This window comes from Scatophagus argus, chromosome 22 (assembly GCF_020382885.2).
Source record: "Scatophagus argus isolate fScaArg1 chromosome 22, fScaArg1.pri, whole genome shotgun sequence".
NCBI classification, from domain to species: domain Eukaryota; kingdom Metazoa; phylum Chordata; class Actinopteri; family Scatophagidae; genus Scatophagus; species Scatophagus argus.
In genome coordinates this window covers 6,174,642-6,202,447 of record NC_058514.1, presented here as the reverse complement: position 1 = coordinate 6,202,447, position 27,806 = coordinate 6,174,642, and the positions used below count along the sequence as shown (strand labels likewise).

The following is a 27,806-nucleotide window of genomic DNA, read 5'->3' as shown; positions in this document are numbered from 1 at the left end:
GATTTCGTGGCTTGTAGAATAGTGTTTAATGGACAAACTGATGTGTTCATACAGTTTGTGCAGTTTATTAAGAATTAGTATGGGTAATTAATCCAAAATGACAAATTACCAAAACTACCACATGGTTTAACACCAAGTGCACAGATCTTTCTACCGTAAAACTTTAAGTGTCCTTGCGTAAGGTTTTTCCTGCATCCTCCTCATTTATGTTTTTAAATAAGTGGAGAGCCACATATTTACATGTGTGAGCCCCCCAGTATGAGCCTTCAGGACCAGCTCAGATGGGTTGCTCAAAGGCCACTCAACAGAGAGATCATTTTAAATTCTGGTTACTAGACTTTTAACTTGAGCAGTGCTCCCACATTTCTTGAATAACTTAACATTTCCCTCCACCTTCGTTCCATGTTTGATAATTTGGTTGCTTTTTTGGGGTCTTGACCATTTTGTAGACTGGGCCAGTTCACAGTCCTCCCATTAGAATGTTAATATGTGTAATTAACCGTGTGATGATCGAGAACTGGGGCCAGCGAACACGACTCTCACAAGCACTTGAACAGAGATTTCTTTGGCAAATGTTCTTCAGGAGACTGCAGTGAAAGCTAAGCGACAGATATCTCCAGCCTGGAATTAAAATGTCAAAGCCTCCGAGCAAAATGTCCTTTACGATTCTGTTCCCCATAGCCGACTTCTGAGCAGAAGTGAAGCAGATGGAGGAAAAAGCAGATATCTGGTATCTCCCTGCTTCTTCTTCTCCTTGTTTCTTAGATGTTTATCACCGTTAGTGTTTTAACAGGAAGGAGATGTGGAGGGACTGACAGGTATAATCCTTCAATCCTCTCTCTCTCTCTGTCTCTCTCTTTCTGTGTGTGTGTGTGTGTGTGTGTGTGTGTGTGTGCAGTCCTGGGACTGCCTTCAGGCTGGTCACACAGTCCCTCTCCTGCTATTTCTTTACCATCATTTGGGTGATTACCTTGCTTGAGTTTTCACTTCTGTCAGAATCGATGCTCCTGATGGTACTTCTGGCTGAGTTGGCCTTTTCTCTATGCTGCAGCTGTCCTCATGTACTCCAAATCTCTTCCCATCCCTCCCTGTTTCCCACCTTTCCCTCTAATTATCTGTCTGCACCAACACTCTCGCTCTCTGGCTGTCTGGAAGGCGGATGGCTGAAAGGTCTCTTAAGGTTTCGCTTTGGATTAATTAAAGGTGTGACTCTTGAATTTGATACTCATACAGGCTGTTGTGTGTGCGGCCAGAGTCTTGAATAAGAATATCAAACTTGCCATCGACTCCTGTCATTGGTTGTAGCTTTGCAACTGATATTTCATTGCTTTCCTGTCTTTTCTTAGTCAGGTTGCTTATGATACTCTTACGTATACGTACATTACACACTGCGTCAAGAGGCACACGTCTGCTAACTGGACGTTTGCCGTTAGTGCAAGATAGTTTGTAGGGTAAACAGCATTACAAGCACCTGAAAAATACTTTCTGAAGAGAATATTAATATGTTGATGTGGAGTCGAGAGAAATTGGGAATAAGATAACAGGGTGCTTTTTTTTCTTTTCTTTTTAATGAATATTTTTGCTTTCAATTTTAAAGTTTAATGCATTTTCTCTCCCTCGCAGTCACACTAAAGTAACAAACAAATCCTTTGTTTTGAGAACCTCTGGATGGGCCACGCAGCCTGAGCTGGCAAAATAAAATATCATCACATGAAACAATTCCCGGCTATAATGTAACAATGTCAGTTTAAAAGGTGTGGTTACCATAACAGCAAGCATGTAAAAAATGCTCAGCAAAAATGCAAAGAATACATTTTCATTTAAAGAGCTAAAACTCGCACATTGTCCTTTAAAAAGTTGTTAAAAATGAGCTGCAACCAAAACTTTGTTTCAGTGAGGACACAAACACTGAGTGCTACCGTTGTAGCTTTGGGTGGAGAAATGCTTCATGAATGCTAACCTTAGCTGCTGTTCTGTTACTCTGCAGGGCAGCAATGTCGTGGAGGACCAGGACCTGCTGGAGATTGGGATCCTCAACTCGGCCCACAGACAACGCCTCCTGCAGGCCATACGGCTGCTGCCGAGGGTCAGTACTGCAGCTGATCACAAACTCCAACAAGACAGTTCAGACTAACATTCACTAAATCTGAGCTTTCTAATCTGCCTTTATTGGAATGTCAGTCTCATGAAAGTTGAATAATGTCATAAAATCTTAAACAACCTCAAGTCTGTATTTCCAGGTTGAGACTGTAAGGTGAACGCAATACAAATGAGAGTTTCACTTCTACCTGCAGCCAACCTGTTTTATTGAATATAAAATTCAGGAAATCTTCTGCCCCATCTGATTTTTCATGTGATATAACTCTGTGTGTGCTCAGCTCTCCCTCTGCACCTTCTGCAGAATACATAAACGAGGCGCCAAGGAGTTGGGAAATTCATGAAAAAATGCACGAGATCACTGCTCACACTTTGCAGAATATAAATCCACATCGTCCTTTGTCTGTAAAATTCACACAGACAAATAAAAGCGTATGTCACAAAAACATGTCAGACAAAATGTCAACTGCTGCTTTAAAAGGGGCCGATGTAAAGCACACTTACGGACTCACAGGAAAGTTTATTCAAGGTCAAATCTATGTGCGTGTGTGTGTGTGAGTGTGTGTCTGTGAGACAGAAAGTAAGATCAAAGGTGTGTGACTGCATGGAGAGAGAGCAGGGTAAAAAGGAGTCTGCAAAAGAGAGGACAGAAAGAAAAGGGAGAGTGTGAGCTCAGAGATAAGCAGGTTTCATCCAGACACCCAGAAAACTTTGATCTCCAGTCTTCTCTTCTCACCCGCTCTAAACTTCCCAAAACGCTGATAAAAATAAAACCTTTAACTTTTGTCTGCGCTCACACATAGGCAAACATATGCTCAACTTGAGGTGGAGGATGTGGGATGTTTGTTTTGAAGCACCACAATCTCTGTGAAGCTGTTTTGACTGTCAAAATAAAAGTGAATGAATTATGAATTAATCTGCTACGCTCTCAAAGTATCTCACCCAAGGCAATAATCCCCTGCTGTTACTGTCCTGTTCTGCCCTTCCTCAAATGTTAGGCTTGTGTTTACTTGTTTGCACCACAATTATATGAGAAAAACATGGTTTTTATCCCACACTTAATCACAAAGTTGTGCTCTATTTTGTAGAAATCCATTCTGTTAGAGCCCAGCGTCTCCTGTGCTCTGCTGAACTGGAGAAACTCTTTAGCAGACAATAAATCTTTAATGATGCAGAAATGAGGTTGTTGCAGCAGAGTGAAGACAGAAAAGGAGAAAAGTGCAACGCAGCAATCAAATATAACATAAAAAAAAAAAAAATCCAAACAGCTGTCATGTTATGTAAGAAATGGCTATGTAGGCTGTATTTGTACAGAGTGTACCTCAAGATTCCAGCTGCTCGACAATACAAAGCTTCAGGTCAAAGGCAGCGCACCATATGGGCAGAAAAACAACAAAACACATCCGACATTTCCTCACGAAAACTCCCAAGCAGCCAGTATGCATCGGAATTAATAAACATCTTCATCAGTCCAAGATGTTTGTCAAAGTCTTGTAACACACCGCAGAAAACCAATTAAAAGTTTCAAATCCACAACTGTAAAACTTTTCTCCCTTCCTGTGTTCGCCGAAGGTGCGACCTATCGGTTACGATGGCAACAACCCCACGTCGGTGGCAGAATGGCTGGAGTCGTTGGAGCTCGGCGACTACACCAAGTCCTTCCTCATCAACGGTTACACCTCCATGGAGCTGGTCAAGAAGATCTGGGAGATCGAGCTCATCAATGTGAGTCGTGTAGACGTTTTTCTTTCCTGCTTTTATGTGCTTTACTGAAAACCGATCACTTTAAAGGATATCGTGTTGTATTTTTTTTCTCATTGTCGACATGAAAAGACCAAAGTATTGGCTCTGTGTGTGTCAGAAACCTCCTTTGTAGTACACCAGTTTACATAAACTCACCAGAGCATCAAAGTTGTATTAATCCACAGCTGAAAATCGTTGCCACCAAATGCTCAATATTGCCTGCTTGTTTTAGTAAATGAAGCTATATATTAGTGACCTGTTTTTAAAGGGGAACTCCACCAAATTTTTACGCATGAAGCAGAGTTTCAGTAAACAGCTACAGACCAGAGCAGATTTTACATTTTTATGTCTTCGTCAGGAAGGATCGAGCTCAGGGTTGAGAGCCACAGAGAGGATAGGGGAGTAAGAAAGTAATGAGAGATGGACATGGACAGATGTTAACTTAAAAAGCTTCAATGAGGTCTACTGATGGATATATTTTCCTAGTAATAAAGGACATCAGTTGGGGCTGTGCGGAGGTGAATGGTTCTTTTCTTCATCTTTCACCTCTGTGACAGACTGAATTAGTTTCTCCTGCTCAATATATACACCACACCAGAGGCCCATACATCAGCACACAAACAAGCTCTGACCTTTGGTTGGTTTTTTTGTCTGAAACATGGCTGAAGTTGATGTCAAAGTTCCCTCTGAGGGAAGGATGAAGAGGCTGTAGCGTGCAGAATGCCCATCAGGCATTTCTCCTCATTACTCTGCAATGCGTGCTGGGAATACAAACAGGAAGGAGGTGCATTTCTGCTGTTATATCATGACCTGACAGCATCTTTTAGCTTTTTCTCTGTTTAACTCCTTGTCATAACAGCTCTTCGTCTCGCTGTAGAAGTTAGCGGTTTAAAAAGATGCAGTAATATAGAGCAAGTAGAACGTTTGCAGCTGCTTTCCCTTGACTGGATTCTCTCTTGCAGATATTTGTAATATGGGATGATAACAAGGGTTGACATTTGAGCTCCTATGTTGTCACAAGTAGTGCAGGTTTATGATTCAATTTTTACCAACATAAAATCTTCACGAGAGATGGGATTTGCTGCGTCCCGATCCCATCGGAGTGATGTGCTCCTTTGATGCTTCAAGTGTAACGAAATCATGCACGATTGCAGAGGGCGCCCGGCTGGCTGATTTCAACGAGAGAGCGAGAGAGAGAGAAGCTGTGTTTTTCCTTTGCGGCGAAGGATAAAGTGATAAAGTGATGAGTGATCAGCTGGAGGAGGTGGAGAGGGAGTTATATAAGCATGTGGGATGCAAGATGTTTCACAGCGCTGGGGATGCCGCCCACATGCTGCGCTTATATGTGTGTGTGTCTGTATGTATGTGTGTGTGTGTGTGTCTGTCTGTTTCTGGATGCATATGTGAGTTAGACAAAGTGTTAATACATGCTTATGTGTTTATGTATGTGTATGTATCACTTTTGAAACACAAGCCAAATGAAACATCATTTTCCTTTCAGGACAGCAGAGCTTTATGCACTAAATGATGTGCATGTGAAGCACATATTTACTACATGCTGCTTCACTTGTTCGATTTAGACCCGCATATGCACCTGAAGAAAACTACTGTACTGTAGGGGGATTCTGTCTACACAAGTGAAGCTGCACTGCACTGCAGAGTGAGACCACTAGAGGCTGCACAAGTACTCAACAACAGGCGCACGTGTCTGCATACTTTTGGCCACTTTGTGTACGTGTGTGTATGTGTGTATATGTATGTATATGCATATATATGTATACATATCATAACTGCGTACCACTGCAGCAGTATACTGTTACTCAAGTCTCTGGGGTGACGGAGAGATCACTACTTTACCTGCAGAGAAGGGTGTGTGTGTGTGTGTGTGTGTGTGTGTGTGTGTGTGAGAGAGAGAGAGAGTGTACATGCAGAGACTATAGTGGGAGGATGGACTAGAGTGTTGTGGTGAAGGACATACAGATGTAAAAGAAGGGACGGACAGCGAGAAAGGACAATGAGTCTAAATAGAATTTGGCTGCAGTTTTCATGTAATCACCAGATAATCGCCACGGGCAACAGATGCTGTGGAGTCCAGGGAGACGAGGGAGCAGAGTTATGCACTGTTGGAGCATTTTAAAATAGAAAGATACAAGTGTGTGTGGGTATGGGTGTGTGTATGTGTGTGTGTCCTTTTGATTGGGCACATATGTGCAGTCCTGCTGTTGTGGGATTACAAGAGCATCTCAAAACACCTTTTAATCCTGCCTGTCCACACACACACACACACACACACACACACACACACTATACTGCAGACAGAGAGCAGGTGCAGCTCTCTCTCTGCAGTATAGTGTGTATGTGTGTGTGTGTATGTTTCAGAGTAGACTGACTCACCTGGCCCAGGTTAACTGTTACATCTGGTCCGCAGGGAGGACAACAGCAAATTATCACAAAATTTACGACTTAGGTTTTCTTATTTTTGCACCTTTAACCATCACTTAGAGTTAGGATAACATGTAACCTTCATCATAATAACAGTGTGAAGGCAGAGGCCATTTTCCAAGAAGACACAGAGGAGTCCTAACTCACCAAACTCCTTCTCTTATTTGATCTACAGTAGCTAGAGGTAATCAATGAGCCTGTTAGCTTTTTCCTCTCCCTGCACATTCATTTCAGTTGTTACCTGCATGTCATTTGTTTGATTTTAACCCACGCAGTTAACGCAGAGAGAGCCAGGCTAGAAGCTGAATTTAAACAATTTAAACATTTATTTAAGAGAGAAAATAAAGGAGAATCCCAGTTCAGCTTTGACCTGCAGTACCTTACCTCCCATAGTTGAGTGATCACGTAATTTTACTGTGAAACAACAGATTTTATTCGCATTTGTGAACATGTTTAGAACAGCTTGTGTGATAACTTCTGCATGCATGTCTATCTGCTGGTTACTTTCCCATCAGACAGTTCTATTATCACTGATGGAAATGATAACCAAAATATAAAAATAAGATCCAATAAGTCTGATAAGTCCAATAAGTCATTACAGTCAATGTATATGTGATAGTTCATTATTTAGCTGTGATATTTCAGTTTACAAAAGCCACGTGCTGTACTGGCCTGTGCAGTAATGAGGGAATTAAAGACCTGAAATGAAAACTCATTAAATTAGACTTTCTATCTTTGAATTATTAACTTAATATTAATAATTAAAAACCATTCAGCATTAAAAATGGTTGAGTGTGCACATGCTGCTTATAATTGCAGGATTTTTTTTTCTTTTTTTTTAACATTTTAACAAATCATATTCCTCTGAACTTACCGAGCCCATTTGCTGCAAGCAGAGCTGTAATTTAATTGACAGCAAATTGATAAGTGGTTACTAGTTAGCCTTTAAGTAATTTATCAAGTAAAATATTGAACATTTGGATGGAACAGTAATATATAATAATAATAATAATAAAGTGAATTCTTGCATTCATTCATGTACTGTGTGCAGTTTCTGAGCATCTTTGTCTTTAGGGAGCTGCCATTTAAGCTTCTGTGTGCCCTTAACTTTCCCCTGAACCCAAAGTAATTTAAGAGGGCTGTGTCAGCCATATTCTCAGCTAGGGCTTGAGAATATAATAACAACAAGATATTACGATTCTATCAGCCTGCTTTTAATATCACAACTCTCCTGGTAAAATCTGTCAGCTGTCTCAAGAATAATTTACTGTCATAATCTGCGCTCTGTGAAGCTTCGGGGCTCAACCCGAGCTGAGAGAACGACTGCCGGTTTGGAGACGTCTTCGCTGAATCTGGACTGACTTTGAAAAGATTCCTATTTAACACCATTAACAGTCAATGTGATCAGTCTTTACTGTAAGAAATGTCTTCATTGTTGTGTTAAAACCAGTTGGAGTTTCAAAACATTTGATCAAGATAGGTGGAAGAATTTACTTCAAAATAACTTAAGTTTTCATTATTATACGTAGCTTTAGCCAGACTTTGATTGAGGGGTTGTCGGGTATGTGCAGGTCAGATGTTGAATATAAACGTAATGAATTAAAATCTTTTCTTTTCTGCTTCCAGAAGGCATCCCTGTGTTTTAATATCTCATCATGTGAGTGTAATAGGAGTGTCTCTCTGATCCAACAGCAGATTAATGCACCCCCTCTTATACATATTCATTTCCTTGCAGTGCACTGAGCTGCAGACACATACTGTACCAATCCACATGGTGGTGCTGCTGCCTCTCAGTTCAGGCTTGGACCACCTGGACTTGATGTGAGTGAAGTAGAAAACAACTGCATCAAGGCTGCAAATTGCTCTCGTTTCAAGTGAGTCCTCAGAGAGCCCAGAGCGAAGCAATTAGAAATGGATTTCGTTTTGGAAAGCGACGTTCGCGGCGGTGGAGTGCGGATAGTTTCTGGTCCTCGAGGAACAATTCCCTTAATGTTTTCTAGATGAGTGGACCCTGATATCACAGAGGAGGGTGGCCTCAAATGCGTGTGTGTGTGTGTGTGTGTGGTTTTGGTTACCTGTGTCTGGTGCTGAAAATTGGAAGCATTTGATCGAAGGTCAAAGGAAGAAGTCAATCTGGTCTTCTGCCTGTTCAGTCAGATCAGATCAATGGTTAGTGAACTTTCATTGATTGTGACTCCTTAAAATGAAGCAAAATCTCGTTGCTGCTCTTTGTGAGGGGCTGCAGGTCTATAAATTGTGAGCATTTTCACCTCTCAGATCATTTGATTTGTTTAGTTTTTAGAGGCCTGAGTGGTAGAAAGAGTATTTTACAAGAGGGGAGCAAAGAGTAAAAAAAATATATAAATAAATAAAAAAAGGACAAATCAGGAAAATGAACACAGTTTTCTTTTTTATACAACATAGAGTTTCCTAGCTGGGTGATCACCTTGTTAGATTAATCTCACGAATTGCGTGAGATGCAGCCAAAGAATAACGTGTCAATCTGTAAAGTAACTGTAGCTGTCAGGCAAATGTAGTGGTGTAAAAACCAAACAAACCACTTCCCTTTGAAATGTAGTGAACTGCAAATGTGATGTAATGGAAAATGGAAATATAAAGTACAGGAGTAAATGTACTTTCCTCTACTGTATTTCCTGTCTTGTCCATCCAGAGCATTCCTGACCCCGTGGTCACACTCCACTGACCAATTAAAACCTAATTAAAACCCTCGATATCAAAGAGGTAGTTTCATGTACAGTGAATATCATCATATCACAAAGTCCTGTGACAGCATGTAGGTACACACCTGTGTTTTGCATGTGAAGGCCTGTTTAAATGTGTGTGTGTGTGTGTGTGTGTGTGTGTGTGTGTGTGCGCGCGTGCATGACGTGATTCTCCTACAGGGCCTGACTTGTCCCCGCATTCCCCACCTTCATTACAACATGCCATTTCATAAGATGCACACACACTGAACTGGGAATGTGTTCTGAAAACCTCTAAGTGTGTGTGTGTGTGTGTGTGTGTGTGTGTATAAATGTACACAGGGTCCAAAATAAATCGAGGACAGTCATGAGAGTTCAGCCTTTCTTCTACCGCTTGTACTCCGTTGCTATGACGGCTACTAGTTACCATAGAGACTAGAGATGTGTGCACTTGGTATAAATGAAATCTGTGTCTGTACTGGATTGCCTTTACTGACACTACTCCACATACTCTGAATTTGTGTGTGTGTGTGTGTGTGTGCTTGTGTTTGTGTGTGTATGTGTCATGTTCCTGTGCTTATCACCTTCTTTGTCACCTCTCCAAATGGACAGATTGTCTCACATCCCAGCACCAGATGGTTCCTACCTTCGTTAGACACTGCAGGATTAAACCCTATATACCATGCAGTAGTACCTACACACACATGCACCCACTCTTCCATTAATTGGTTTAACCGATCACAGATTTGAGAGTTTTCACACCAAAAAGGGATCTACGTGTGCGTTAAGATATGTAGCTGCGGTTGTCGCACACTCGTCACGTTTCGCGCTGTGGCCCTTCATACGTGTCCCATGCGTTTAAAGACGAGACGATGCGGCACGTTGACATGCAGTACGTGTGAAAAGGCAGCGAGGTGTAGCTTTCATGTGGGTGGATTTTGCCTCAGGACTGCAGTGTACTTCACCGTCCCTGCCTGCCGATATCGCTCTCCCCGCAGCCTTATTTGGAGTTTGCACTTCCCGTTGTAGCGCTCACCGTGCCAGAGATGGTGTGGGAGGCGTCAGGAGAGAATGTGTGTGACCCCCGAGTGCACCCCGAACCTGTGACTGCTGTAGAGCTGCAGCTGCCAGGCTGCTGCCTCACAGTCAACATCCTCACTTGTTAACTGAGTAGCTAACAACAGGGATGGATTAATCCTCCTTCAGATGTTTGCTCAGTATCTGCGTTTAATCACGGACATGGATTATGCTTTGTGTTGTAGTTCGTCCAGCTTAAGTGACTGATTTCCCTTTATTTGTCCTTAATCGTGTGGTTATTCTAAGCAGTGGGTTGATGAGCTCGTGATCATTCAGTGTAGTTTGGCTTTCGAAGTGTCCAATCTCAGTTCACTTAATGAAAATTGTGAATTTTAGCTTCAAGCTGAAACGGTATTAAAGGTTAAAGTGTTCTGTATGAAGTATCTGTATGAAGTAAGGATAAAAGTATCCTTACTTTCTTCCTTTCCTTGTAAGTTCTGTTAGATCTGATTTAGTGTTTGTTAGGACATTTAAAAATAAGTGAGCAAACTCCATCTTGTGATGATCATGTGACCTGATCATGAACTCCAAAACAGATACTAAATTGACTGTGAGATGTTTTACGAAGGGCAGAAATGAACTTTCAGGAACATCTCTCAAGCAGTTTTCTTAAATTCGTGGTCACCGGTTTCATTTGAAATGGACTGAAAATTCAAATTGCAAATTTCAAAAGGCGCACGGCAGTTTTATTGAACAGGTAATTTAAACCACAGCAATCAGCGCTAATGTATTGGAAAGTTTCAAGCGCATCTGTCAGTTCTCTTACATTTAGCCTCAAAGGTATATTTATTTAATTTAAATCTGCAGCACAGTTGTTTAACAGTGTTCTCTCAGAGACGAGGAGTCATGTACTATTTTCGGTTTCATCCTCCTGGATCATACAAGTAGACTCTTGTAAAAAGACAGAAATAGTTAGAATGACGTCAAGCTTAGTGGATTGGATTTCACTTATGTGACACTTGCAGTCACACACATGTGAATGTATACTCGCACCTATAAACACATGCTCATGTTTAATATAATGTACCAACGCCAATACACACACAAGCACTGGTGAGGTGCCAGTTCTGTCCTGTAGTCGGATCACACTGCCAAAGTGAGTCACGTTTCAAACAGGATATTTCGTATTTAGTTGGTAAAACACCCTACACGTATTCATACATGTATTCATATATTACACAAATCCGCTCAGTGATGGCATTCCTCCGGAGTTCCTGAAGCCTAAAGGAACGTTAGGATCCGATAAATGGGAAATTCTCCTCTCTGAGCTGTTTCCTGCCAAATGTCTAAACTTGTCTGCGTCTGCAGGCGGACAGTAAAATGTGATACCCTGCACAGGTGACTAATGACATACAGTTGAATTCCTTAACGGGTTCAGGAAGTAAAAGTCCCATTCATTTCCTACACAAGCATAATGCTGGGCGACTGGCAGTTGGAACACTTGGACGGGCATCAAACTTTACAGGTTGAGGATCACCATGGTGGCCTCAGGGTTTAGGGTGTCCAGCATCCAGCTTGGGACATTTCTTGCATATCAAAGCCTCTCTCTCTCTCTTCCTTCATTTCCTTTAATTTCTCTACTGTTCCCTAAATAAAAACTCTCCTGCTTGTATCACTAATGCAAATTGTGTCAGACAAAATCTTCTTCTTTGATAAAATATCAAAGGTAACGGAAATGTAAGGACAGAAGCAGAACAACGTTTGACAGTTCTGGAAAACTTCTGCAGCTGTGATGTGATGATGTCTTTTTTTCCTCACTTCACCTCACTGATTGGTTTCCTCTCCATAGCAACAGTAGCTAAGGCTAGTGAGTGTTGTATTTGGAGCCTTCCAGCATACAAATACTATATTTCTGGTGTCAGGATGAGGACGGAGGAAGTCATTAAAGGAGTAGTTGCACATTTTGGGGATTTTTTTGATTCACTACAGCCAGCAGCTGGTTAGCTTAGCTTAGCACAAAGACTAAAGCAGGGGACAACAGCTCTGTCCTAATTATTCAAATAGCAAGTTTCTAACTGTCTTTCACTTCCTTTTTCTTTTTTAAAAAAAGTAATAGTGGTAGTTTATTTCTGTGGTTTTTACACTGAACCACAATAAACATATTTACACTCCTTGCAAGCCAGCATGAGCTTGTCTCTGTACGGTCCCAACGTCTCCATAGTGATGGGGTTGGGGGGTGGGGGGTGTAAACTGGGTAAAGAGGGAGTGTGTGTGTGTGTGTGTGTGTGTGTGGAGAGAGAGAGAGAGCTCAGGCAGAGACATGTAGGAGATGTAGTCTGGCTGCCGCAAGCTGAAGAAAGAGGAGGAGTTGGTGAGCGCTGGAAATCTGCAGAGCGAGTGAGAGAAAGCAAGACAAAAGCTGGTGGTGAGGAGGCGAGGAGTAACGCTTGGCTAAAGAGAGAACAGAACAGAAGAGAAGAAGGAAGACGTACAGCAGAAGAGAAGAGTGTGAGGAGAGGAAACACGGGAGGAGAGCAAACTGAACCTTTCATTTGGAATAAGTCCAGTCTTGAGCAGAGGTAGGTAACCCTGCAGGAAGACGGGGCTGGGAACAAGTGATGAAGGAAAAGAGGGATTTCTGTTTAAAAAACACACAGAAAGAAACAAAGGAGGCAGAATAGGATGTAATCATGAGCCGCTGATCCTTTTGTCCTTCGCTTGCTGTTTTATTTATGCATCTTTAATCTCTGTGCTCGGTGAGGCTGAGGTGATTACAACTTATGAAACGATCCACGGCGCTCAATCGACACTGCTGACTAGGCTAATTTACGGGCTGTGTGACTGTGTGTGTGTGTGTGTGTGTGCACGTGTGTGAGTCTGTGTGTGCGCAGGAGTTGGAGTTAAATGTTATTTTGTGCTTCTCATGCGTGGGAGTCCGTCCTCGAGCCACCTGAGAGAAACAATGAGGCATCGACTGAGCTTGGATAAAATTTAAGTTTGCTGCAAACTCTCATTATTAAGTATCGCAACGAGACGGCGACTGATGTCTCCCTTTTTGTCTCTTTTCAGTCATTTAATGCTCATAAATCTCTGACACATTTTGACTTGTTACTTTTCTCAGTTGAGTGAGTTCTTCAGATGATCGTGTGGTGACCGTATTCTTTGTTCTTCTCGAACACCTACTCGGGAAGAACATCTCATATTTGTAAATGTCACAAGACTTTCTAAAAGACAAGTTAAATCCCAAGTCAGATGTCAGCTCAGAGGATGCCAGTTCTGTCCTGTAGTTCCAGATTGAGTCAAGTGAGGCAGAGTAAAAGAGCACAAAGCTATTACTACTACAGTTAGTACACTCAAATCTAACTTCTGGCCTAATTTATGTCCCATCCTCATTTGCATGCACTAACATACTCTTCGAAGATGGTGAGAATCTGGGACAAAGACCAAGAAAGAATTGTTCAAGACGGGGATGTTGTGGCTTCAGTTTGCTTTGTAGGAGTCTGAAGGCGTGCACTGTAAACATTTATTAGAACAAGGAAGGCTAATCCACCGTCATATGATACCTGTTTACTCTCAGCTTTCAAAATCACTCAATAAACCAGATGGTTACCAGATTATCTGAGCTCAGCTTCAGTTGAATGCTTCCGAGCTTTGCCTTAATTTTTCCCAAATCCTCTGGCAACCAAGAGTCAAACAGGCATGATAAGTTTATATTTTGTCGCCTGTACCGACTTGTTTTCCAACAATGAAGGTGAACAGTGATCGTTCACGACTGAAAAGGAAAGTAAGTACGGATCTTGCTGAGGGTGAACAGGAGGAAAGAGCAAGACAGGTCCCAGCAGGAAGACAGAAAGAGAAGTATTTGTCCTTTTCCAGCTGTTGGAAGAACAGCCCACACAGACAGAAAGATTGAGCTGGAAATCCCGCCGGATGATTTTTACCCCAGTCGCCAGTCGATCAGTCATAATCCTGCCTCCTGTTCATCGAATCGTCACAGCGGCGAGTCACAGCAATAGATTCCCCGTCAGTGACCGGCATTAGTCAGTAGGCAGCTCAGAGAAACCACAGCATGATGTATGATGCTGTGAGACACACTGTGGACGAAAGCTTTGAACAACAGTAACCGGCGTGTTGGTTACGTCGTTTTGCTTATGCTGCCAGTATTAGCAGAAACACGGCTGGTTTAATTCTTCTTTTTGTTTTTAAAGTCAACTCTATCTTCGTTTTTAAGAAAGCCCTCGAATGGTTCACACGATTCTTTCATTTCACATCCTTCAGTCATTTACACGATAAGAGAGTTCATTTTCAAGGTGTTGCCATTTCGTCTGGACACTGAGCTGGATCGTAAAAACTGGAACACAGGCCGTAAAATCAGCTGATCTTCTTTTATCCAAAACTTTTGACCTCATCAGCAGGTGTATATGTGTTTTGAACGATGAAGACCGCATCATGATTTTAAGTCTGGTCAATCTATAACACCACAAAAACTACATGGTTAGGTTAGTACGAGATCAGTGATCAGTGTCAGAGTCACTTGTGATCAACCATTAAACCCTCTTGGGACGTGCCGTAACGTCGACATGCGACACCCTGGGAATGAGACTGGACTCAGGAATCTTGAAAGCGTACACACCGTGGTCCCGTCCAAAGCGATCCCTCAGCAGAGAGCTTACAGATGCACATATGGCTGCAGCAAATGGTAAATATATTGTGTTTACACAGCGCTGTTCTAGTCCACAGAGCACCCAAAGTCAGCTTTCGTCCATTCACACACATTCGTACACTGGTGGCAGAGACTACCATGCAAGACGCCACCTACTCATCAGGAGCGACAGCCATTCACACAGGCACTCACACACCGATGGAGGAGCCATCAGAAGCAATATGGGGTTCAGTGTGTTGCCCCTGAGCCACTGACTGCACCAATGCTGCAAGCCTGCTAATCTTGTATGACCTGTGATGATCTGCCTGTTGTTTTCTGTAGCCTCGTGCTTCTGTAAAAGCCAAATGTTTCCAATTTTAAAGATGAATCTGTGAGTTTTAATTAATTTTCACTGTTTCAGCAAAACTAAACCTAAACCCTTCCTGTTTGAAAACACAAGAGGTAATTAAACTCTTTGAAGCTAACCCCACACTCAGATAATATTGCACATATAAACACACACACATATTCATGTATGTTCACACACAGCTTGGTGCCTTAGGACAGCTTGTGCTTCTCTGCTGTGGGAAAATCAGACCCGTCTTGGGGCTTTGAAGTATTTATTAACCCATAAAAATATTATACACCATTTCCTCTCACATCATATTGAGAATTCAATTCATGTGCTCCCATGTGTGCTATAGTGAGTGTGTGTGCAGACGAGACAAACACACAAACCAGAGATCTTGTTTCAATCTTGATCTTGCAGCAGTCTTTTGCACACACACACACACACACACAGACACACACACACAGCCTGTGCTTCCAGTCATAGTTACAGTTGTCTTGCTATTAATGGAGACATATCTGTCTCCATGTAGGCGGGCTTATTAACGACCCGCTCTCATTGGCTGCCTGTTCTCTCAACACTGAAACTAGCCTTCCTATTGGCCCCTGTGGGACATCATTTTCAGCACATCACCCTTAGCTGCAACTCCCCTCCACTCTCTGGTTGCTGGGCAACCAGTGGTCTATGGTTTCCTTCCAGTGTCGTCGTGTGTTTGAACGAGTTTGTGTGTGTGAGTGCGTGCACGCGCATGTGTAACCTATTGAGAGTCCAGGCAAATCGATACTCATCGCTCCAGCCATGATGCTCCACCTCCAAACAACACACATGAGGACGTAACGAGGGGAAGGTGGCTGGCTGTGATTAAGTATTCAGGGTTAGAACAACGTCAATAACCAGGGTGAAAAATGAGGCGAGCATTGTTGCTGTAAATGCCTGTGCTTTCACACTCAGCAGGTGCTGTGCATATTATCCACATTGCATCAATGCTTTTCTATAACAAACCCTATTGACTGCCAGATGGAAGCTAGTTTGGGCTGTCGTCCTTCTTTATATCCCATCTCAGCTGACAGATTTAGTTCCACAGCTTTAACGTGATTATGGCCTACTGTATATTTCTTGCACAAAGAAACACAGTGTGACTTTGTTAACAGTACTAATGAACTAAGGCTGTTTAGGATTTTAGAAAAGTCTGGTCCTGAGTCCAAATTATTTTAATACTAACTCACCCACCTGTGAAACTACTGATCAGCCACCATTTTGTAAAATTTTCAGACTATTCGAATGAGACAGTTCAGCCTGTAACCTCTACCAATGTGTGAATTGTCTTCTTTACATTTCGGTACCTTCAGACAGTCAGGTCGGCTGCTTCGCCCTGTTTCCAGTCTTCGTACTTTGTAGATAAGCTAAACTGGATGGACAGTCACATATTTACAGTAACCACCAATCAACCACACAAACTTCTAAACTGAATTTCCGTGAACTTAAAATACCAGCCCTCTTTTAATTGAGAGGGGTTTTGTTTGTTTCTTTTCCTTTCCTTGAAACTGGATATTTAGTCTCACAGTTGTCACAATCTGCCTATAAAAATACAACAAGCGCCGAATGACTGTAAACTCGTCCTTGTGTTATGAAAATTCCCACAAAAATGTGTACTGTATTCCATAAGAGTTGACCTCTGAGTCAAGAGCTACTGCCCTGAAATAAAGCAGTGCACCAACCTAACAAATCTGATTAATTGCTTAACTTTTATGTTATTTAGTTTAAAGAAAAGAACAATCTTCTTTGGAACCTCGGATTCTCATTAATATTCCAGAGGACAGAACCTTGATGTCCTCAGCCCTGTACTCATCCTCTGAGATATCACTGATACAGACATGAGCTATTTGCTGATCGATATTACCATTCAGCTGGTCTGTGATGTATTCTGACCTGGGCATTTTAAGTAACCTTACACCAGTGATTCTTGGCTCTGGAAAAATTGATCCAGTACTATTCAAAGGGTCGAACCCTAGTCGCACCACTGTCAGGCGACGCCTGAGGGGCTTCAGGGGTCTGTTGCTATCAGACAGGTCACAGCCTCATTGTCTGCAGGGGAGAGGTGATTGGTCATATTGACTGGAGAAGGCAGATACACTCAAGCTAACAAAGATGGACCAATCATGTGCAGTTGCTAAGGCTGAAGAGAAGAAACTCTTTTGAGTGCAACTGCAGAGGCTCTTTTATTACACCAAATCACTGGCACACTCACACTGACATTTTTTTTTCTCTTTCTTGTAATTTCTCCTCTGATCATCTGGATTTAGTGAAAATAGGACCACAATGTGTAGAAAAGGACAGGGAAGAGCAGATGATTAGAGGTAATTTGAGGTCAAGGGAATCCAAATATGGACAGAGAGTGGAACGGGATATGAGGGCGGTGAAAAGGATGTTTAGGCGAGTCAGTGTAGATAAAACAGGAGCAGAGAGACTGATGAAAGCTTTTTCAGTCCCTTCCTTCTCCATCATTAAAACTACGTGCTAGCTTGAGCACAGACAGTGACTGGACTGTTGGTTCCCTCACTGGGTTTTATGCTCCAGTGAGCCAGCCAGCTTCCAACCTCCCCTCCAGTATGAAACAGAGAAAAGGCTTTTTGTCTCCAGTGTCCTGAATGAGAGAGGTTGTTGGTAATGTCCCCAATCACTGACGTATTGCACTAAACCCTTATTGTTGCACTGGCTTCTTTGCAAAATGTCATTTTGTGGCAGCTCCAGTCACTATTCTCTGGTAACTGCTGGGTCTAAGAGGACAGTGCGTTTGTTTGCTATCCTTAGAAGTTTATATAAATTCAGCATCTTGAAAGAAAAAAAAATCTGATTTGACAGGTGAAATAATCTCAATTCTACTGGCAGATGTTTTGTTTTTGCATGTTTTATGACCTGGTGCTAAATGAAATAACTTGAAGTTGGAACAGTTTTACAATCCTACACAGACGCAAATATTAATAAATGGCAGGGAAATCATTTTTCTCTTTGTGTAATTCTTGAAGTAAGTGCGGTAGTGACAGCAGGCCACAGGGAGGAGTTGACTGTTTGAAAGTACAGCTCCGTTACCCATATGTGTGGCGGCTAATCCGGTAATCAAGCCTGTTCAATCTAGGCTAACGGGACTGTTAACAGGATTAGTGCATTGATCGGCACACACAGAGGAAGGCAAATAGCACCCGAAATCACTTCATACTACGGTAATAAAATCAACACCGGAGGGTAAGTAACCCTCACTGGACGCTCTCATGGCACCACTGCTACACTGCAAAGAGAGAAAAGGGAATTGAGTGAGACCATGATCTCTCCGAGCTTTCTGAGCTCATTCGAGTAGAGTAGATCTTAAATGAATGCATGGATAGAAATGAGGAAGTGAGGAGAGGGGTGCAGAGGGAGGCACACTGTAGTAGCTTAACACTTCTCCTGTCAGTGTATACAGCTGCTATGAATATAATTTAAATGCAAATGGTGCGATACCGCAGTCAAGCATCACAGGAGAGAGAGAGTGAGTGTGAGTTTAACAATAATAGTCGGGTTGCATTCAAATTCTCGCCCATTCAGGGATAACAATATAATCTTCTTCCCCATGCTCGAAAACAGCTGGTTGTGTGTGTGTGTGTGTGTGTGTATACACATCCACGTGCATGTGGATTTTTATTTATTTATTTATTTTCGGGATAAGTGTGTGTGGGTGACTGCTGCGGCTCTGTGTTACCATGGTGACCGTTGAACTTGAAGCTAAGGTTGAGGCTTCTACTGTAGTTGAAGTAGATGCTGTTGCGTAAGGCGAAGTGTAACACACAGATAGACAAGTGTGCGCACACACAGAAACATCACACAAAGCAGTTACTGTGCCGTATGTGTGTATTTGTGTGTGATGCAACAGCAGCGTGAGGTCTGGTGTCACGCTAAAGGGAGCGACAAAGAGGCATGAAAATGAATAATTAATAACCTTCAATACATAAAGGAAAAAACAGATATTATCCGGGTCATTTTTTTTATCTTTGTAGTTTATGTAAAAGCCATAAATTTTATTTTTTACATAACAGGTCAGATACATGATCTCAGGTCTGGCAAAAACGTATTTTCCATTATGGATTTATCTGCAGATTATTTTCACAGCAAATCCATCAATCACATGACTTGACGGAACAAAATCCAAGTCAAAGCAGACAATCCACTACAAAGTGTTAAGTGCTTTTTCTTAGAAATGGCTTCAACGATTGATCTCTCAAAAGTTTTGTGACTCTAAATTTCATCTGATGATCTTAATGCTTCCGGCTAAAAGAAACCCTGAAACAACAACGCTGGATACAAGCAAGACAGAAGCCTGAGAGTGGGACGGATGTCTTCTGTCACCTGTTTGCCATCTAGTTTCATTATTTTCAAGACAGTCCTTAAATCAAGTGGAAATTTCAGTTTAGCAGTGGTAGCATATACTAATATCTGGCAGTGGGCATTTCAGAAAGTTAGGAGACAAAATCACATGATCTTAATGCGGGCAGACAGAAGGAGGCAGAGATGCTGTAGTATCGCTGACATTGTGTGTCCCTTAAAGGACAGCATGTAAGAATGAAAGAGAGAGGAGGAGGAGGGGAAAGAAGAGTGAGTAAAAACTGGTGGAGGGTGTGCTGAGCGGCCATAATATGCCAATTAGTTCCACTACCCGCTAGTCCCAGCTCTGCTCTCTGTTTCCCTTTGATCCCTCTAATTTTAACAATTAAAAAACGTTATTTCCATGCTGAGAAGAACATCATATAATGTGGTGTAACACGGTGGAGGCTGTTTTTTACCATCACACTATTTAATAATCATTTGCTATTCATTTGTCTTTCCTTACTGTATGACATAAAATGAAATTTCTGAAACCTGCGAACAACAGGAAGCTATGTTAAGCACGTTTGAGCTTGCTTGATACATTATGCATCAGTTGTTTACATGCAGTTTGCGTATGCACACTATTCCTTATGGCTGGAATTGGTTTGCTGATGTTCCGTTTGTGTGTTGAGGTTTATGCACACGGACAGTATTTGCGCCCTACACTACTGTTCCCATTGGTATTTTTACCTTTCTCTTGCAGATGTGGGGCAGTAATTGGTGCAGGAGATGAAGAAATATGTATCTGTGTGTGTGTGTGTGTGTGAGCAAGTTGTGCTGACTCAAAGCAGGACTGTTGGGAGAATCATTAGACTCACAGCAAGGCCTCACATTGAGGCTAATTACCACCTTTTGCCCTGAAGACAGACACACGCACAAACACACTCACACACACACACAAACACATTCTCTCACACTTGCGCATACCTTTATGGGAAGACTTCCAGAGGCAGTCCCATAAAACCAGGCAACAGTGTGTTGTGTACTGAAGTATGGGAGCCAGAAGGTGCAAAGAGTGCAAACAACATCCCTGCAGAAGGCTGCCATGTTCCAGCTCGTCTCTTTAGAAAACACGGTAACTGGCACAGTCAGCGGACGCCTGGTGACCAGAGAAAGAATGAAAGCTTTCATTGGAGTCCAAGTGTGTGTGTGTTTTGTCTTTGCTTGTGCCTGTGTAATGAGCGCCTGGGGGGAAAAGCAATAGTTTATCACAAAATTGCCACAATCTGATATTGTTGAATTTGCATTTCATGGCTGTCAGCTCTCAGCAGTGTTTTATCAAAAGGTGCTCTTAACAAAGAACCTGAAAATCTGATAGCATTCAAAGGGTGAGGCTGGCTGTACCTTTGTAACTTTTTAATGTCGCAGGATTTGGATCGCACTCACCCAAAATCAGCACCTGCTGTGCAAGTACAACATCCTAAGTAATCCTGATATTTTGCCGCTTTGGGGGATTCTAGTTTCTTATTCATTTGACTGAAAGAAAAGAGCAAAATGGTAAATTCCAACAACATGAGCTGGCTGCCTCTCCTTCTGTCTCTTCATCGACGTGTGAGTCTCACACAGGACACTTCACTCGTTTGCGTGTTTTACGTTAAAGGAATCGCATTCACGCTTTAATCTTGCTCACATAACAGCACAACTAACTAGCTGGAACACAGCCATCCAAGCCATGTCAGTTATGTAATAATAATAACAACATGATGTATGCATGTGCTCAGGGGCATTTTGTGTCATTATGAACTCATTAGTTCTTTGCTGAGCGTTCTGTGGTGAGCTCTGTTGTTTTTCCTCTGTCAAAGTCTTCAGTCTTCTGGACTGCAGCAGTACTCTCAAGTTGATGCTCATGATGATAATGATGATTACTTGATCTTACTTTTAGGTAGACAGGTTTTGTTGTTTTGGGTTTGTTTTTTTTGTTTTTTTGGCAGATATAATATCAGTATTAACGAGCCCGAAAGCCCCTGAACTCTATAAAAGTGGTTTTAAATTATGCAGATGAAAGTGAGAGTCATCGTTTCAGCTTAGTGGCTTTTGAACCAGCATTTCTTGTGTTCTTCCTAAGAGCACAAACCCCAGACATCTTAAGATTGTCAATATCTCTAAATTGTTGATTTTTTTCTTTTCTTTTTTTCCACCCAGTTGTCCAAAACACAAATATTAAATTCACATGATAGGAATCTAAGATGAACAGGAAGCTGACTTAAATTCTGAAGTTTTTGTTAATGTCTGCTCTTTTTACTCTCAGTACTTTTTAATTTAATGTCTAACATCTGTGCGTTCACCAGGTATTGAAGATCAGTCTTATTGGACACAGAAAACGGATCTTGGCCTCATTGGGGGACCGGCTACACGAAGACACCCCACAAAAACCTCCGCGGGCCATCTCCCTCAGGGTGAGTGAGTCACAGTGAGCAGACAGCACGTGTTGTAAACCCACTGCAACATGGATTTAAATTTTTATGAATTCATGAGATGACGGAAGAGGAAAGCGCTGGTCCCTTCCCAGAGCTGGACCTGTATTTCTCTGAGGGAGCTACAGCCTCCCCACTGCAGCTGTTACCACCCTACTGATTACCCAAATCTTTCAGACAGGCACAAAATGGCCGACCCACTGCAGTTTCCTCCCTGCCAGCTTGTCCTGGATGCTAATCACAAAGAACTGGCTTTCCCTCTCCCATTGGGGCTATGCTCTAATGTCCTTATAATAGTCGCTCCCTCTTTGTGCTGCTGAGCCAAGGGAGGCCTTCTACTGCTAAGGCAACACAGAATCGACCTGGTCTATTCCGCTCCTTCCTGTACCTTCACAAAGTCCATCTGAGCATTGCAGTCATGTACTGAGTCCTATTTTCACTCAATCCCCCAAAAAAAACTTCAGTTTGAGAAAAGAGGTGCCAATGGGTTATAACTGAAGAAAGGCACGACTGTATTGTGTAGCCTAATCCAGGGTAAAATGATGTGTTTAAGCAGCTTCCAGTGTGTGAGCAGAGGCTGTTTACACTGTAATACAGTACAAACAGTGGCTGACAACTGATTGAGTTGGGACAAATGGCTCAGGACGAGAACTGAGAGTTTCTCCTACTTCTTCCTCTGCAGCTCAGAAATAATTCAGGAAATCATCAAAAAAAAATCCAACTGGAGACTCCTGTCATATGTAATCAGCTGAAAGTGAATTAACTCTCAGGAGAAATGAGCTGACCTTCAAGTGTGTTAGACCATTACACCGTTAAAACATATAAAAGTTTTAATTCTTTTGGGAATTTTAGTCTTCTCTCAGCTTGGAAAACCTGTTAAATGAACATCGTTTTCCACTTTAAGGACCTAGCAGACGTTTTCACTTAATGTGACTGAGCAGGCAAGACTTCAGTGTGGTGTTTGAGGACGCTCTGAGATCTTCTTGTAACAGTACAGCATCTATGTCCCCAACTTTACAAACTACTTCAAGATACTAGTCATCAGCAGTGTGGCAACACAGTAGCTGAGAAATAAAATGTGACAGTGCACAGTGAATCCGATTGCTTTACTTATTGCACTTGCAGCAGTGACACAGCACATTATGAAATGATGAATGAACCCTCTCTTGCTTCCCTCCACTGCTCCAATCCAAGGAACCCGGCGGAAACCACACTCCTCCCCAGCTCAGCCCGTCGGTGGGCCAGGCAGCGTACACGGCGGGGGTCCCGGGCGGATCTCTGGACGTGCAGCACCTCATCATGCAGGCGGACGCCCGTCGCAGGCAGCGCAGCAACGACAACTACTTCGAAGACGTGCCGCGATCCAAGCTGGAACGACAGATGGCCCAAGTCAGCATGGTGAGGAAGGGAGGACAGGTTGGAGGGATGAATGGAGGCAAGGAGGGGGAGAGAGGAATAGAGTCAAAGAGGGTATTATGAATGGTTATAATCAGAGATACAGTCGGCTGGATGAATGCTTGAAGGTCTGGTAATGCTCTACGTTTTTCTTACTGCTGATAAACACGTTACGTGCCACAGAGCTCCACTGTAGATTAAAAATGATTACACATGAACCGCATGTTACCTATGAATGAGCCACACTGCTGCGCTGGGTGACAAGTTCCCGAATTACCACACACACACTGTAGTTAATTTAGATTCAAACCTACGTACATCTTTCTGCCATAAATGCTAGTGATGTGCCCCAGTGCTAGATTTTCACATCAGTATTCGTCCAACATACAGAGCAAGTCACATTTTTTTTATATCGTAAATGTCAAAGTAAACTGACCCTGTTCACTATTAAAAGTTTACTTTTTTGTACTGGATGCAGTGATGTAACTGCTCTCTATGAATATCTGATCAATATAGCAGAAATGTAACATCACCACTCCCATTCATATTATGAATTGTTATAACTCAACCTGTCACTTTAACTACTATATGGGTCTCAGAGACGCAATTTCAAGAATTAGAAATTCATGACTTCCAATCAGCTGCAGCACAATGACTCGCACACACAAACACGCACTTGCACACACATCTGACGCAACAGCTGTGTTTTGATTCAGTATGATTGGGGTCTTTTTGTGTCTCCGTGTGAATCACAGAGCTTATCATTGCAGGCCACCGCACACTTTACGGTTACCCTGCTGAATCTCCTAAGTGTGTGTGCGTCACAGTATATCCCCAGTTTGTTGTTTGTTTGTTTTTTTTAAGAAACGCTCTGAGGTGGCACTGATGAGTCAGGCTTTGCCAGAATAGAAGGATAACAATTATAGACAAGGAAGAGGAAATATCTTCATTTACTGTTTCGCTATTCCTGTTCTCTAACGGTCACCACGTTTCTATGATTAGTTACCTCACAAATGTTTCTCCATCTGTCTCTTCCCTGACCTTCTGTTCTCCTCCAAATAAATAAGTGTAACAGCTAACTCTTTGTAGACACACTTGGTGTAGTATTTGGCCAATGGCTTTTTCTTGAGGCTTAACTCCGGCTGACATACACACACAGGCAAACAGAAACATAAACATACAGGATGTGTGCACAAGAAACTAGTCTGGTTTCATTTTACCAAGGAATGAAAGACCATAAAACAAGCTTAACTGCTACTCACAGACATTTAAGAAGTATGCAAATAATACTGAGCTGCTTCCTTTGTGTAAAAAGGTGAACGCTCACCAGGTGAGAAACCGGTGAGCAGCAGTGAAGAGTTGTGCTAAAGGGTGGCAACATGGAGAAGTCGAGCATAATTCACGCAAGTTTAATTTCCGGTTGGATGTTCTATGAAGCGCGTCCCTCTGAAGACGTGTTCATGTTCCATCTGGAAAGCTGTTACACTGTGAACTTACATTTATCAGGCCAACCAGTTATGTCAACATGAGATAAACAGGGCACGCTTTGATGTCACGCTCTATCATGTAATCTTGTGTGATTCTGCTTCTGTCCTGATGTGTGATTGGTTGCCGTTTCAGGCAGGCGAGTGGTGTGAACCGATAACGTTGCGTCCGCCCAATGAGGCCACCTCGTCCACTCCGGTGCAGTATTGGCAGCATCACCCCGAGAAGCTCATCTTTCAGTCCTGTGACTACGAAGCCTATGTGAGTCCTAACCCTTCGTCTCACTTCACTCTTCGGTGCATGTGTTCATGATTCAAATATCTGCACATAGGCCTGAAATGTTCCAATTTCAAACAAATTCTCAGAAAATAATAATAATCCATAACAGTTCAACCACCAAAAAGATTCATTTATGTTTACACATTTAAGAGGCTGAAACCAGTGAAACCAGTCTGCATTTTTGCTTAAAAATACACTTAAATAATTAATCAGTTATCAAAATAGTTGTCTCAATTTTCTGTTGACTGACTTGTTGATTCTTAGAGCAATCAATACTCTCCAAAGATAGTAATATTAAAGGTCAAGGACCCTCAGCTTCACCTTTCAGTCAATACTGCACTCATTTATTCTCAGCACTTAGGTAAATTTAGACCTTTGCCAGTTACATAAAGGTTGTTATATATCCATGTTACCATGGATACAGACTTGCACCTCTGATTTCTTACATGCTCAGCATCCAGGCTTGAATGATTACTTATGGGGAGCAGGTAAAAATGGTGCAGAAAAGCAATTTGAGGTGGCATACCTGTGAAACAAAGAGGAGGAATGTAAATTGGGTATCTCAGAGATACGTGTTCTGATTGGTTCAGGAGACTCTGTGGTGGAGACAAGGAGCTGATGGGAGCGGGATCATTAAGTAAGAGAGAGGACAATGATAGCTGTAAAGAGATTGAAAAATTCAAGTTTGAGCAAATAGAACAAGGAGAAGAGGAATCAAATGTGATGCTGAAATCAAATATGAATGAGAGTATGGAAAGAAAAGATAGAGGCAGTAAATAAGAGATAAGTATCCCAACAGCGTGTCTTCCCTCATGCAGAAAAATCTGTACTTTTTCGTTTTCTCACCTCAGAGGATTGATAGCAACACCGTGGACCATTAGGCTTCTGACAGATGTACAACTGCACTGGCAATGCATTTTGGGCGGATAGTGGATGGCACAACGGGTGGGCTGTTGAGGAAAATATATGGCGGTGCTTTCAAGGAGCCGTTTATGTCAACACCTCTAATGCTCGTTGTCCCAGGACAGCAAACTCTAGAAAGCTCTGAAAGTGAGACAAATGAGTGGCAACCATGGCAGAAGGGGAGACACAGCCCTCAGTATGAATACTGCCAAGCAGGAGGGAGATGGAGAGTGAATAAGAATAAATTAGATGGATAAGACAGTAATGAGAGGGGGGAGGAAAGAGAGGAGTGTACTGCCATGTGTTAATGGAAAAAGCAAGATGGTAAAAAGCCAAAAGGACAGAATAAAGGAAGCATGAGCACTGATATTCATCTTAGGCTAGAAATACACATCTTCAGCACCACTTCGGATGACATCTTAATGTTATTATGTCAGCTTCACACCAACAGCTCAAAAATATTATCTGAAGTTATTGCAGATCCATTTTCAGTAAAATCCTGCAGACACTCTAACATCATTACCACACTCTGCATCATGAACAGGGAGTGTTATCTCAACACTGACTGTGTGCTCTTTTGTATTAATCTAACAGCTTCTGTAGATGCATCTAATATACAAAATATTGGTATATTGTACTGAATTGCAGCTTATTTTGCCAATTTGAACTCTTTTTGAGTAGTTTAAGTTTTTCTTTTTTAATCTTTAAAGGATAATGGATTTAAAATTGATCACTTCTTCATGTAAAGAGAAATTGCTTCCTACATTTTTTGCATATTTGCACCCCATTAAGAATATTCCTAATGTAGCTCCATTCGAGCTCTGACACCTTAGATGATGTCATCATTAAATATCCTTCCCCTCATTCATCACTTAATGTAAATTTTAAAGTTGGACGTGAGAAGTGATTTAATATCTGACAGCATCAGAGGACAGGTTCATAATTTTTCAAGTCTGTCTTAAAACAGCCATCAGGTGCACATAAGAACAATGAAATTTCTCATCATCTGCTTGGACCGGTTGTGGGCATTCGTGCCCCCTTAGGATGCTCTGTAATCACATATAATCACTGAATATCAGTATGTAAACACTGTCACTGAGACTGTTTTAGCATTTGGCTCAAAGCATCACTAAATACAGAAATACATAAATGCTTCACAGAGCTGCTAGCATGCCTGTAGACATCTACGTCTTGTTATGTTACATCTTTGAACATGACCTAGAACTGATATAAGACTTTGTGTACACCAGCAATTACTGTCACAAAAACATGGTAGGCCAGACAGCAGCTGGTCTTATGTGCAACTGTAATGCAGGTTCTAGGATAAGTGCCAGCACCCCTGCCATAACACAGATTTAAGATTGTTTGCTTGAAATAAGACAAAGTATTAACATGCCCAGATGACCTCCGTCTGATCTGCAGACTCCCCAAATGGAGGGCGAGGAGGAGGGGGGGTGACCTCAAAACGCAAAGCAATTTGAACAAAAAGGTTTTGCCTCCATAATCAGAAGTATTGCTGAGCAAATATAAAATAAATTCTATGAGGTAGATATTCAATTTTGGAGTCACGCACTGCAGAGTCAAACAGATGAGACGGAAAAGGCTGTAAATATTTCTCTTCCAATCCACTAAAAGCCCTGTTCAGGTTCTGCTTTAAGGAGCAAGGCCTCTTCCGTAAGCAGGAAGGGCAGTGCAACGTGGTGAATGTCATACCCATTAAGTGCACTAATGTCGACATAAACATTGTCCCTGTAAAACACTGTCAACATTAGTAGCTTCTTTATTAAATCAGATACTACGTGTGCAGAATGTCTGACCACAAAGTGACGTCCAGAGAGAAGGACCTGCCAGACTCTGGTGTTAATGGTCCTCCAGGAGCCTCTAAAGGTGGACTTAATCACAGCTGAGAGTGTCTGTGTGCGTTTAACCAAACTCTGTGG

The 27,806-nt window shown here is 42.1% G+C and overlaps 1 protein-coding gene and 1 long non-coding RNA gene across 6 annotated transcripts in view; one reads left to right on the top strand and one right to left on the bottom strand.

Annotated features, from left to right (window-relative positions):
• anks1b (ankyrin repeat and sterile alpha motif domain containing 1B) overlaps positions 1-27,806 on the top strand; it is a 188,813-nt gene that overhangs the window by 148,649 nt on the left and 12,358 nt on the right. For all 5 annotated transcript variants that reach the window (XM_046378605.1, XM_046378604.1, XM_046378603.1 and 2 more), the window contains 5 exons: positions 1,988-2,086; positions 3,670-3,822; positions 21,679-21,786; positions 22,999-23,202; positions 24,820-24,945. In XM_046378605.1, coding sequence (XP_046234561.1) covers positions 1,988-2,086; positions 3,670-3,822; positions 21,679-21,786; positions 22,999-23,202; positions 24,820-24,945 — 690 coding nt within the window. The remainder of the gene's footprint in view (positions 1-1,987; positions 2,087-3,669; positions 3,823-21,678; positions 21,787-22,998; positions 23,203-24,819; positions 24,946-27,806) is intronic.
• LOC124053447 lies at positions 22,892-24,745 on the bottom strand. The gene is made up of 2 exons (XR_006842153.1): positions 24,527-24,745; positions 22,892-23,172 (listed from the first exon to the last, which is right to left on the bottom strand). It is a non-coding gene; the product is annotated as an uncharacterized LOC124053447 (long non-coding RNA).